Genomic DNA, 14,089 nt, shown 5'->3' on the forward strand with positions numbered 1-14,089 from the left:
ATCTCCATCCCTAGAGAACTCCCATATATCCTCATCCAATATCTTATAGAGTGACTCCCCCTTGGGCGATGCATAATGAGATGTGCTGGGAGCAAAATAGCATATTGCAATGTAGAGTGGCCTCCCTGTCTCCGCTCTCACTCTGACCCACATATATCTGGCCTGCTCATCCCTTCGGACAATACGAATGAGGGGTAGCAGCTCATCCCTGAATAGGACTGCCACACCTCCTGACCCACATCCTCTATGCGTTGATCTCACTTCTTGCTTGCAGAGTAGGTAGTCTCCCAGTGGTATCCCATCACTCTAGGTAATGTGGCGCCAGGAGTCTGATGCATTTCTGAGTAGAAAATAATGTCTCTTCCCTTAAATCTATCCTCAAATGCACCTACATCTAGCTTCATTGATCTGTTACAATTCCATGCTGCCATTTTAAGGTTGGTACCATAGGTCTCGCACCGTCATGCAGTGCGATTTCCAGCACCACTACTCTTCCTCCCCTATAGAAAGCAATTTTATCTTTCTGCCTTGCCGCCTTGATCTCTGGCATGAGCTCTTCCATGTATGCTACTTGTGCTAGAGTCAGGTCATCACCTAGAAAGATCCCGATTTGCTTGAGTGCTAGTCTCTTCTTTAAGAATTCCTTCCTAGCTTCCAGTGTAGGGAAACGTATAATGAGTGCTTTGTCCTTGGGCTTTCCTTTCTCATCAATCCCCTTCTTGCCAACTCTCCAAGCACCTGTGTGTGTGGGTTCAGAGATACACATGCGCTTCAAGAGCTCTTGCACTTCCTCTTCTACTTTTTCCGTGTCTTTGAGACCTGTGACATGCACATGAAGGGCTCTAGTCTTTCTCTTTTTTGCTCCTCCTCAATTGTCATATTGATGATAGTCGATGTCGGTGTGACTTCATGCATCTTATCTTTTCCTTTCCTTGCGTCTTTGATCCACTTTTCAGCTTTATCAACCTTCTCTTGTGTTTTGAATAGGTGCCCCGCCCATGAAGATGTTGCTCCTACCTTTTTTCTTCCTCTTCTTTTAGAGTTTTCACCTGCTCCTTAATGCTTTCAAGTTGCTTGATCATTGAGGGTTGATTTTCTGCCTCCTTTGTGGGGGTATTTTTGCAAGCTCCAAGGTCTTCCTTAAGTGCTTCAATCATTGCATCTTTTTCCTTCATGTGTTCTTCCATTCTTGATTTCCAAGATTCAAACATAGCAAGTGCATCCTCTAATCTTTTCTGCATCATACACTTGACTACATTCACTTCTGCCCTCACAATCGTCTGCATTTCGGCATTCAATGATGTGTACATCTCGTCACGCTTATGGAGCATCTCTTTGTCTAATTCTTTCCTCATATCTACATACGTAGCTTTTTTGTAAGCTTCCGCACTTGCATACATCTCTCTTTCAATGTCACCCCTCAACAGGCTAGCTCCGCCTTAATCATCACCTGTATCTTCTCATACATTGATTCATCTTTGACTCTAGACAGCTTCTCTGCTCGCACATAGCCTGGCGATAGTGTGCTCTCTCGGAACCTTCGCCTAAGAGTCGCTTTCGATTTAGGCGGGGTTTCATAAATGTTGTCGCTCCCGACATCGATGTCATCCCCAACATCAGCTGGTTGGTCCATCCCTCACACAACAAGACACACATATGATGTCAAATAACAACCTATGCGTATGATGTCAAATAACAACCTACGTGTATGATGTCAAAACAACCTACACGTATGATGTCAAATAACACACACACACACACACACACACACACACACACACACACACACACAGAGAGAGAGAGAGAGAGAGAGAGAGAGAGAGAGAGAGAGAGAGAGAGAGAGAGAGAGAGAGAGAGAGAGAGAGGGAGACAAACAGAGTTCAAACTCTCAAGCCCCAATAACTGTCACTGATGCAATAATGCTCAAGCCACAATTATTAAGGACGTAATGTGCTCTATGAAATGCTTTGCCAATATTGAAAATATTGAACCAAAGTACTTAGTTGTAAGCTTCATTGACAAATGCGCTCCATGCAATGATTTGCCAATTTTGAAAATATTGAACCAAAGTACCTAGTTGTAAGCTTCATTAATAGTGTGATAGGTAGCAATCTCTAAGTCCACATTGTCAAGATATGTTTACTCCATAGGCCAACTAATACGGTTACTCTCTCTCTCTCTACCCATTATATATATATAATGGGTAGAGAGAGAGAGAGAGAGAGAGAGAGAGAGAGAGAGAGAGAGAGAGAGAGAGAGAGATAGAAGCTTTTGGAGCAAGCTATTGAACGTAAGCAAGAAGAGGAAAAAATCGCTCCAAAGCTCGCTCCAAAGCTTGCTCCGTATCAATCCCCTCATTACATTCTTCACAATCCTCAGTGGAAGAGCAAGAGTTTGAGGATTTCATTACGCAGGTCTTGCCTCTGCTTTAGACTGAAAGCTCTACACATCACACTCCAAGGCATGATGATACCATCGACACGCCCTTGGTCAATGGTATATATAACCACACTCATCTATCCATTGGTGGGACCACTTTGTGTTCTATGCTCGTGCAAATGAAGAGAGATGGAGGAAGATTTTCACACTTTTGATTGACTCCTTTAGTAGGCTGTGTGGATTGATTCGTGAGGACGTGCGGCAAGGAAATATACTAGCAAGGTTTCGTAACTTACCATGCAGTTCTTCACATTGGAGAAGAATGTTGCAATTTGCATGATGGTACTTGCTTCACGAAACACTTATTACCACATGGCAAACACTTTTAGCTGCCGGCAATCCACTATCACCAAATTTTTCCACAAGTTCATTTTACGGGATTAGTGCATAGAGGTGGTCATTTAATAAACAGGTTTACACCAAATCATACATGTAGGAGATCAAGGATGGGTTCAAGGAATTAAGGGATTGCCTAATTGTTGCGGTGCCATTGGCTGTATGCACATCAACATAACCTTGCCTCACAACGAGCAAAGTGAGCCATGGAGAAATCGGTATGGCAATTACAACACGATTTAACAAGGCATTGTGGACTCCAACAAAAGGTTCCTCAATGTTAATGTGGAATGGCAAGGTTCATGTAACGACAAGAGAGTCTTGCGCAACTCAGGTATTTATAGGCTATGCTAGGGAGACGATTATCTCTAACTGGCACTACATTTGAGTTTCAGGACCTATCCATTTGAGAATATACAGTTGGAGATGGAGGACATGCCTTGTTTCCATGGCTAATGATACCATTTCAATGTGCACAACTTGTAAGTTAGCGACATTGAAAATACAACTTCGTGAAATCTTCAACAAAGATAGTGGTCGAGAGTGCCATCAGCTCCCTACATATCCAGAAACTCCCCAGTCTCATTTTGGCTTGTTGTATTCTACACAACATGGTGGTCACACTTATTGATTAGCCTATTGACTTAGAGGAGCATGAAGTTGACTTCAATGATCCCCTTGTAGATAACCCCCACATGAATGATGGCCACGTAGAAGGAGAGGATGCTCATGAGACTATTAGCATGCGAGACAAAGTCCTTGAATATTTGGACATGCAAGATCTTCCAATTGAGGTCGAGAGGATCCAATTACTCTAACAAAGTAGCAAGTTGTTCAATTTAATAATAATTAAGTGCTTGTAACTCACAAAGGTTCGTTGTATTTAGGTAGAGCATTGAGGTCTCAACCCTACCTATTTGGAATATGCATAACACTGATGACGTACTTATTTTATCGTGAGCAAGGTTCCCATGCCAGGATTCTGACTCCCCTCCTGATGCTGCTCAGCAACCTGTATGTTGTGCCGATGCTCTAGCGAAGAGTGCGATCACAGAACGTGATCAAAAGCTAGCTGCCCGCGAGCAATCCATATGCTAGCAGGAGCTTCAGCTGTGCTAAATTTCCGACATGGGTCTTCTTTCGCTCTCGATCGTAGTACCCCTGGGCCTTCTTTTCTTATTCTCGGGCCTCGTCATCAACGTAATTCAGGTAATCATCTCGGATTTCAGCCACTTAAGCGTCTAGCACGCAATCTGCCATTCAGAGCTGGAGACGTTGATCAGACCTTTGCAAGCTTCAGAAACAGTGTATTTGATGTTGCATTTTTTCTTTGTGTGCATCTTCTGACGTGTATTATCTGAACCTTGCAGGTTCTGACATTGATATTCCTGCTGCCAATCTCTAGAAGTATTTACCGGAAAGCGAATGTTGTCTTAATGGAATTGCTATGGTCTGAACTTGTGTGGCTGATGGATTGGTGGGCTGGAGTGCAGGTACTTTTTGATTACCTGATATTTTTAACTTCATATGGACTTGGGAATGCTATGCGTTGTCCGTGTATTAACAATATTGTTCTAGGGAGATATTGAAAGGTTCGGACACTTACCACGATCATTTTTGATGACAAGTTTGAAATCCTTTTAAATCATGAAGAGGGGGTCTTACTTCCATCTCTAACTCATTTTATATATTTCTCCTCTATCTGTGGATGTTTATTCACGTAGGAAAACCCTTTAAGAGTTTGGCTATCTTTTGGTGGGTTTCACCTAAAATGCTTGAGTAGAGCGATCCAAGCCATCACTTTTGAATGGCAGTAGTAAATTATGGATGTAAGAAAGAAAGAGTTACAAACATTAGCATGTGTGTTACTGGAAGGTAGAGCTACATCGCATCTGATAGAAAGCAAGATCTTATCAACTCCTGAAAGGCCAAACTAGTGCATGAGACAATTTCATATGTATAATGGTCCATGCCTTTGTGCATCATGGTTAGAAAAAAAAGGTTAGTTTGGGTTGTACTCATGGATTGCAAATAGCATCATCTATGTCTAGGCCCGTGCAGAATGCATCGTTCTCTATATGGCATATGTATCCAATGAGCTTGCTCTCTGGGTTTCTTGGCTTATTTAAGGAGATAGCTTGGCTTATTTAAGGAGATAGGATGGTGTAAGATAAAATAGATGGTTTGATAGCCTCTTTTAATGCCGTAGGCGAAGATATATGCGAAGATATATGCATAGAGAAGTGTTTGGACAGCAATAGGATCTTCTTCAGCACTTCTAGAGCAGGTTTCTATGGTTGTGTCCCCCCCCCCCCGAGGAAACGGATTGGCAGATTTGGTGTGCCTTTTGCAAATGCATGTCTTTCTTTGAATTGCCGACTATCCAATGAGTAGCAGATTGATGATTCAGTTGCACTGTTGTACTACGAGAATCTGGACCTTGAAGAAGAGGATGTTCTTTGATTTTTTTTTTCCCGTTCAAGGATGGAAGTTCTAGTTCGGCTTCAATAGACACTTGTTCATCCTGTATAGGTGCATGCTTAGTGCATGTGTTGGAATTGGCTTTGATAGGTAGAGGAGGATTCTCCTATCCATAGTCACAGGGGACGTCCATTTTTGGGCTTCCCGTCCCCATTTTTCCGTTTCCACTTGCCGTCCCGCCCTCATTTTTACACTAAAAATCCATTTGAAATTTTGAGCCCCGTCCTCCGTCCCCACTCCTCGGGATGCGTCCCTTGTGACTATGCTTCTATCTCTAGAACCACTTCTTGTATGATCATCCGACTCTAGTGGATGAGGTTTAGAGGTGGAGCATGTAGTGCTAGATGTTTAGTTGACAATGACAACGGTTCGAGGAAGTTTTGTTGGAGAGTGGACTATTCCTATCTGCATGTTCTCTCTTCACCGATGGTAGTGTGGCTATGCAAATCTTGTCATTCCTTTGCCCTTTTGTGAGCTTTTTAGTAGGAGTTGTGGGACAGGTTTGGTATCTCTCGAGGGCGGTAGTGTCACATACACATCTAACCCTATGTGCTGTGGACAAGCTAACTTCTATCTGTAGGGTTTAGGACAAGCCTAGGGAGTGTTTTGGCACCCTTGTGAGACCGCACACAGAACCTGCATGCCCAGACACTTTAGAGTAGTTGCATACCTTCTGATTGCACATGAGCACAACCAATGCTTGCTAGGTATAGGCACTGGAAGTGTTCCCATACAGTTGCATTAGTACTCGGCCTAGGTATTTATTAAATATTTGCATGTGAAGCACCTCATATAAGTGAGCTTATTAACTCATTAGAAAGTGAAATTGTGGGTTTTTATTTGCATTGCCCGACCCAACTTTAATTCTATGCATAGGTGACCCTCAGGGTCACTTCTCAAGCATAAGTCAGTACCCTTAGTACCAGCACTAAATACCCACAGTACCTCAATATCTATGGTGTTTTGCACCAGATGTCAGGTGCAACGGAATTGAAATGGTGAAGATCTAGGCTTTACACTTCCACACATCCTTTTCTTTCTTTCCTTGCGTTAGTGATTCCTTTTAGCTTGAATTATGGTTCCTCTCACTTTTCCTGAACAAAGGGGACAAGAGAGTACGAGCGAGAGAGAGAGAGAGAGAGAGAGAGAGAGAGAGAGAGAGAGAGAGAGAGAGAGAGAGACGGCACAACGGAGTTTTGCACCTAGAAGCACTGGCCCCAAAGACAGTAGCCCCTTTCGGTGCTGCCCTTCGCACCTTGGAGTGTTCCGTGAACCATCCTCCAGAGAAGGCGACGTCAAACTGCTGTACAAACTCAAGGGCTCAGTGTTTGTCTTGGTAGCTTGAAAATGTCTCAACCCTGACGGCCTGACCCCTTCCTTGAACTCCTTGATCTTCTTGCGCATCAGTTCTCTATTAGAAAAGGACGAGCTCTCCTCCTCGGAACTGCTAGATGGCCTCCGATTCCTTCTTGACTTTTTTTTTTTCCAGAAATCAGCTTTTCTTCCTTGCTCTTTCTTCACTTCTTTTGCCTTTTTCTCATCCTGTCTGAAACTAGAGGACGACGAGCTGTTGGAACTCTCTGACGGCGAAGAAAAACCTGGGTCATCCTCGAAACAAACACGCTTCTTGGATTTGCTTGCCACCTTGAAAGTCGACTTCTGGCCCAGATAACTGGGGAAATCCACTGATTTCCTCTTCTTTCGAGAGTGCTTCAAGCCTTTCAGTATCTGGTTCATCTTCTTGTCAAGAGCTTGGTCTAGCTCTTTTTGCAAGTACAATGTCGGCTTTTTTGCAATCAAAGCTTTGTCCTTTCAGTTTTCTTCTTGACTTGAGAGAAGAATCAATGGCCTCATGCCATCTTGAGTAAATCTCATTAATTGGCTAATTCTTTGAATGTTTCTTAAATCTCGGGTCTCTGGAGTACTTCATCAATCATTTCACACATGTGTCAACCTGCATTGGACGTTTGTACTCCACTCTGACAAGCTTCCTGGCAAAAATTTGTCCAATTCTTCATTCTTTTCTTCAATTCCCACGCTAGATTTCAACTTTTCTTTGCCTTTCCACCGAGAGGGAGGTGTGTACTCTTGATCTCTTTAGGGCTTATGCCCTTTAAGATAGAGCGATGAAGCCGGGAGCGCGCCCGATGCGCGATGGACGAAGGGTGGGAGTGGCTAATAAGTCTGGGGTCACGGCACGAAGCTTCTCTCACAAACAAAATCTTGTCTGCTCTGATAGAGTCTCCTCGAGAACCTTTGTGTGCTGCAGAAGGGATCAGATCTTGCCTAGAAGAAGAATCTTTCTAAGCTTTGATATCACTGTAACAGGCTTGGACACTCCAAGCAAGATATCAATAGCAACACACGAACAAAAACTTCAAAATCATTGAACTTATATATATATATATATATATATATATATATATATATATATATATATATATATATATATATATATATATATATATATATATATATATATAGAGAGAGAGAGAGAGAGAGAGAGAGAGACGGCACGGCGGAGTTCCACCCTCAGAAGCACTGGCCCCTAAGACTGGCGCTCCTTTCGGTATTTCTTGATTCTTGATTATTAATCACATCAAGTTACAACTCCCGAAAGTCCTCTGCTCTCAGACTCTACGTCGAGATGCTCTGCAAAGTAAGGCCCCAGGGGCTCTTATAAACTTTACAAGGGATGCCCAAAAGCAGAGCCCCAAAAGCAATCAGGTTTAAAAGTACTAAACCCAAAAGCTCACGTAGAAAACTGCCACGACAGTAGCCCAACGCAAATGGCGGAAATCCGTATAGCTTGCCACGTGGCATTAGCAACGCAAATTCCAGAAATCCGTACAGCTTGCCACATCAGCATTTCAGCGTGATTTACGGAAATCTCTTCCAGAGTCCAAGTTTTTGGTCTTTAGGGTTTTAGGCCCCACAACCGGTGCTTGCAAGTTCTTCAAGTTGGTCGGTTTAGTTTCGCTTGTCCACTGAGCCATTCTCTTCCAGATGGTCATACCACATCATCACTTTGTGACAGTACACACAGACAATGCCTCAAGTGCACTCTATTGACTCAAATAGTGAATGCCGCCCCGGCAACTCCTCAAGGCGAGGCACATCCAGGGTTGATTTGATGCACCTTTGGATCCTTATCTATGTGGGATCGCGACTGGCCACCAAGGGGTAGATCTGGGGCTGATTTGGACTTCCGATGTGAGAGGAATGAAGGGTGAACACGAAGATCTCGACGATGCCGATGATGGACAGCAATGGGAGCACTCAATGCCATTGAGGGAATGCCTGAGGGGAGGCTCGATGGCTGCCGAAGTACCGGACCGCAAAGGAGAGCAATAGCGAGGCCAGATCCAAGTCGGTCCGGCAAGGGAAGAGCTGAAAACTGAAAACGCTAGGGGCTAATCTGCAGGGGAGAAGGGCGATAGACTGAAATCTGCAAAACGTTGGGCCTTTTGCTGCAGAAAACGCGAGGCTGATCAGGATTTTGAAAATGCTAGGCTGATTTGAGGCTTCTGACGCTACAACGCCAGGCTACTTTGCTCCTCATGCTAGCGCTAGACAAATCTAAGAGAGATTGTGTCACTAGGAGGTGTGTTTTTCCCGTTGCCTTCTTTAATTATGTACTACATATTTTTGTTTATTTTTTTATCACTTGTTGCCCCTGAAACCCTTGAAAAGGTTCAAGTGGACATTGCATGGCAAGTGTGAAACGGCTGCGGCCGAACGGGTTTCTCACATCAGGAATCTAGGTCCGTCAATCTCGACAGGTCGGGCTAGTTAGCAGTGAATTCTGATGAGTATGGAAGCGTGTGTGCGCCAAAATGGAATTTGGGCCACTCGGACAGTCACTTGATAAGTTGGTGCGTACTAGGAAATTAAGTGGAAGGGGAAAACTGGACACATGGCAATAGGAGAGCAACCTACAAGCCAATAGACACACTCCAGACTCTCATCCCAAGAGGGGCCGCCCATAAATGTTGAATTTTGTTATTGTGCATCAACAATGTGGGTGTGAGTAGTGGGTGCAGGTTCACAGCTTCAATGGAAAGCTTGCCTTCTCCTTTGTCTCATGTAGTGCAACAATTTGCTCTCCCCCTTTGCACATATGTTAATGCCCACTAGTTGGGCTTCTCCGTTGACCATGTACAATTCTCGGGTTTTTATGCACGTTTGCCAAGGCAAGAGCCTTCTGAACATGTATTGGATTAGCTAATTGTTAATCCCCCACAGGTACACCCAATTCCATCGCGAAGGATTGTGAAAATGGAGAGTTTTCTCACGTGAAAACTCGTCCAATTCAAAAGGGAACTGTCCCATTGCATGCGGGAGCTCTTGGGACACGCGTAGACGTGTTCGCTCCGCTGTAAACAATCCAAAATAGAGAATTACAGCCTGCTGTGTTTTTCTGCAGGTTTAGGGTTTTGCACCTAAACCGCAAGAAATCACTAGGGGAGCCTCGAGATGCTTATACAGGGCTTTCGGCACCTGGCAGTGACAAATCAGGGTATTACAAGTTCCATAGTAAGAGGGAATGGCCATTTTCAAGTCCCCGTTGCCAAATCCCCGTTCCGTGTTTCAAACGTGAGTATCCGAAACAGGGAATGGCATTTCATGCAGGTTGCCGTTCCCTGTTCCCCGTTCCGATTTCCTGTTCCTGGTAACTATGATTACAACACGCTGAAATTCTGTTACAGCTACCAGAAAGCTTCTAAATTGTGAGAGAATCCGTCCTCGACACAAACTTTTGACCTAGAGTGTTACGTCCCCAGACATCAGGATGGGCGCTTGCAGTTATGTCCGGCGAGTGTGAACCTTGCCTTTTGGTTATGAGGTCCTATAAATAGGACTTGAGCCTCATTTGTGAGACATCTTGTGTGATCACCACACTTGGACTCTTGGCCCTTGGAAGCTCTACCTGCACACCCGTAGTGGTGTGGGCTCGATTGTATGGGACACCGGCCCTTGTGGCAGAGGCTAGCCTACTTGGTTTGCAGGCTCCCAGGCTCGGGGGTGAGCCCGTGTTGGTTCTATGGCTGGAGGTGAGCTTGATCTCCGCTTACTACGTGTGTCTAGGTGTGAGTTTGGCTTGTCTCATGTCATGTGTGTAGGATGGGATCTGGCGTGGGACTAACATTGGTATCAGACCCCTTCCTACTTGTATGCATGGCATGGTGAGTCGTGACGTGCACAAAACCACGAGCTCATGGAGCCGTGGTGGCTCAGCCTGACAGGTTCGCCCACCTCTCGTATAGTGTGGTATGGGACGCTACTAGGAGAGAGGAGGACAAGGGGGACACATGCTAGCCGGTGGTGAGAATTTTGCAAGGTCCTTTTGTTACTCAGAGATTTTCGTGTGGAATGTTGATTTGCCGGTGGCAATCTCATGGTTGCTTGGTGTGTTTGGATTCTACCTTCGTTGCCATATATTGCATGAGGGTGTCCTTGAGAGCTTCCACTCTGAGAACATGGTAGTCCCTCCGCATGCATTTGGTGAGAGGAATTTGTTAGTGCGCCTTACAATGGCGTAAACGAGAGGGATTTTTATTGGTCTTATGCTTTGGAGGCCACTTTCGACACACTGAATGAGTCCTTTGTACGTAATGGACGTTGTGTGCCGAGTGGTTGCTGTAAGCAAGCACTGGAGTGATAAGAGTTGTGAGGGCTGCTGTGAAGATTCTATGGGACCTTGCATCCCATATGCTACTGCTTATCTGTAGTGTATGATAGGTTCTGTATAGCATTAAGCCACTGGCGCGCAGGCCACCCGCCTAGTACAAGCTGCAGACGAGCTGGCAGTGTAGCTCGGGGTGCGCGGAGAGCAATGTGCAGGTGCAGCAGGTAGCAGGACGGAGCGTTGGCAGAGCTGCTTTGGGCGGTGTTGTGCAAGGGCGGCGCCCTACCGAGACTCGGCACGTGAAGGGCAACCTTCAAGTTGGTGCCCCTTCGTTAATTTTTTACGTTGAGGGTTTTTTCCCTCTTTCCTTTAAGGTGAGATCCCTTAAGTGACCGCCTAGGGGCCACTTATTTTTAATAATCAATGTGAACTTGGCCCCCCCTCTTGGAAGGGGTTCTCACCTATTAATGGCCAATAGAACCCACGTTTTTGGCCACTCTTGGAAATTTTGAACCCTCTCCTAAGCTGCCTCACTCCTCTTCTGAGACCCTTCGTTCAGATCTCCACCTGCTTCACTTGCGTGCCCATAGCCACTCATCTTTCTCCTCCTCTCGCCCTCTGCTTCATACTTCCGTGTCTTTTTCCATACTAGAACGCCATGGCGTCACATGACGCTTCTCTGCACGAGAATGGCACCGCTAGCATGCATCAGTCTCTGGAGGAGGCGCCTCTTTCTTCTCCCGATTCCACACACGCGAGCTTCGTCCCGAGGGTTCTTCTCCCTCGTCTTCTGCCTTCGACACGTCTCGTCGCTATACTGCAGCAGCAGTTAGCAGAGATGCATAGGCAACTTGGGGAGTTAGTGCCACGCAAGTCTCGTTTTTCGTGCACGGCCATGAGCATTTTGCCTCTTCAGTTTCATCACGATCCCTTCAAAGGGGAAAAGAAGGAATGTGAGGAGACCGCCATCGACTCATGATTGGCGAAATGGAGGGCCTACTTTGATTTGTATCGTTTTAGTGATGCCCAACGCATTAGTCAAATACATATCATGCTCTAGGGCAAGGCATGTGCATGGCCTAAGCCAACCACTTGGGCAGACTTCCAAACGGTCTTTCGCGCTCGCTTTGTGCAAGGCGATAAGATCGAGTGCTTCAAGAAGCTGTTCAAGTTGGAGATGGGTAAGAAAACCTTGGACGCTTACTCACAGGAATTCAAGGACTTCATCCACAAGACGAAAGTCTTGGAGAATCCGCAGGTTATATTGCAGATGCTTTATCTGTTTGGATTACTGTCATGAGCCTGTGGCAAGTGTCACTAGGCTATGGCAACCACTAACCTTAGTTGTTGGTTTCTTTCCCTTGATTTTTCTTTAATTTTTGGGACCCTCTTTTTGAAGTCACAAATGGTCGGACATTGTGTGAACAGTGTGAAACGGCCGATGGCCAAGAGTTTCACCCGTAGTCAGGAAGGGTAGGTCGCCACGAGATGGTCGGGTCAGTCGGCACTGGAATCCGAGCAATAAAAGGGTGTCTAGGCTCAGTGCAAAGTCATTTAGGCCCCCTCGCTACACTTATAAGTCGGTGGGTACTAGGAATTAACTCAAAAGAGGCAAAGTGGACACATGGCGGCTCCAGAGCAGTTTTTCCCAATCTGCAAGAAGAGGGGGCGCCCATTTTTGGGAGGGAGGTTGATTTTAGTCCATAAGTGCCTACAGTGTGTGCGAGTAGTTGGTGCAGGTGATGAAGCTTTAATGGAAAGCTTGCCTTCTCCCTTGCACTATGTAGCGCGATGATTCTGCTCTTGTGCACCTCTCTCTCCCTATGAATACAAAAACGTGATGCCCCGCTTGAGGGCTTTTCATCTGTATGTACAATTATGTGGGTTCATGCGCGATTGTTGAGGTAAGAGCCTCTTGCGCAGGTACTGGATTAGCTAGTGGCTAATCCCCCGCAGGTACAGGTGAAATCGGGGACATTTCTCGCGAGAAATCTCGCTTGATTCATAGTGCAAGTAGCCCACAGGTGCGGGAGTATGAGGGCTTGCTACGAATGTGACCGGCATGCGAAACGGAACCCAAAACAGAGAAATACAGCCTGCTGTGTATTTTTGCAGGTTTAGGGTTTTGGCCCTAATTGATCCCTAATACCCTCAAGAGGTCTTGGGAAGCAAGGGGATCGTTGTACAGGTGATCAAGTGCATTTTTGAGGCAGAAAACAGAGAATTCAGCGTGCTGCAGATTCTCGCCAGGTTTGGGAAAGTGCCCGTATGCACGGAGAAAGTCAATGCGTGGAGATTTTGTCTCTGAAGCTTCCTAGTACAGTTATGTTGCCGAAATCGGGCCAGAATTGGTTATTTTCAGCCCGGATTATGCAGGACAGCTCGTAGCAAATCACAGGTTTTATTCCCATTTTGATATTAATAAAGAAAGACCGAAAGGGGTGCCAGTCTTTGGGACCAATAGGTTGTCGGTGTCTGCTTGGTAGCGCTCTAGCTGCCAGGCTGTGTTTTGTGTGAAGTGTGAATCCCAGTCACAGGTTTAATTGTGAAGTGTCTCTGTGTCGTAAAGTTCAAGTAAAGTAAAGATTCAGGTGAAAGCCAAAGTCTACCGCCCTATGGGCCGGTTTCAATTACCGTCGGCTTACCAGAATGAGGTATTGCGGAATCCTGTCACTTCGCAAGAGGACATCTACAAATTTGCCAAGAACTATGATAATATCTTGGTGGCTTCTGGAGGTGGCCCGGCGGATGGGGAGACTCCTCGCCGTGGTCCCTCCACGTCAAAGTACAAGCTTTCAAATGCTTCGGTAGCCACAAGTCAGCCATCGGACCTTCCGCAGAAGAAACCGAAGCATGATGGTAAATCAAAGGCAGCTCTCATGGAGGATCAAAAGAAGAACCGCTCTTTCGACTGCCACCAGACCGGCCACTTCTGCGGCGACCAGGCGTGTCCAAACTTCAAAGCAAAAGAGGAAGCCGTCTACCTCCACGCCGGCGACCACTTTGGTAAACTTCGTCGACAGTTCGGGTACTTTTTCTTTTTTTGACGTCGACAATCCAGGTACTTCGTCTCTTTGTGATTCAGAGATTTTTCATGTTAATGCACGTAGCTGCCCGGGTTGTCGGGTTAATAAAGTTGTATTTCGCCCGCATGATCTTCTCCGCATTAAAGGAGAGATCAATGGCCAGTGGTGACTGTCTTAT

The 14,089-nt window shown here is 45.6% G+C and overlaps 1 protein-coding gene across 2 annotated transcripts in view; it reads left to right on the forward strand.

The window, feature by feature from the left end:
* Nucleotides 1-3,685: 3,685 nt before the first annotated feature.
* The window catches only part of LOC147464431 (1-acyl-sn-glycerol-3-phosphate acyltransferase PLS1-like), a 145,551-nt gene continuing 135,147 nt past the window's right edge, over nt 3,686-14,089 (forward strand). The window contains exons 1-2 of one of the 2 annotated variants that reach the window (XM_086514925.1): nt 3,686-3,984; nt 4,146-4,268. In XM_086514925.1, coding sequence (XP_086371051.1) covers nt 3,904-3,984; nt 4,146-4,268 — 204 coding nt within the window. In that variant the 5' untranslated portion in view covers nt 3,686-3,903. The remainder of the gene's footprint in view (nt 3,985-4,145; nt 4,269-14,089) is intronic. The other variant, XM_086514934.1, reaches the window with a different exon arrangement.

This window comes from Adiantum capillus-veneris, chromosome 1 (assembly GCF_014529385.1).
Source record: "Adiantum capillus-veneris isolate H3 chromosome 1, ASM1452938v2, whole genome shotgun sequence".
Lineage (NCBI taxonomy): Eukaryota > Viridiplantae > Streptophyta > Polypodiopsida > Polypodiales > Pteridaceae > Adiantum > Adiantum capillus-veneris.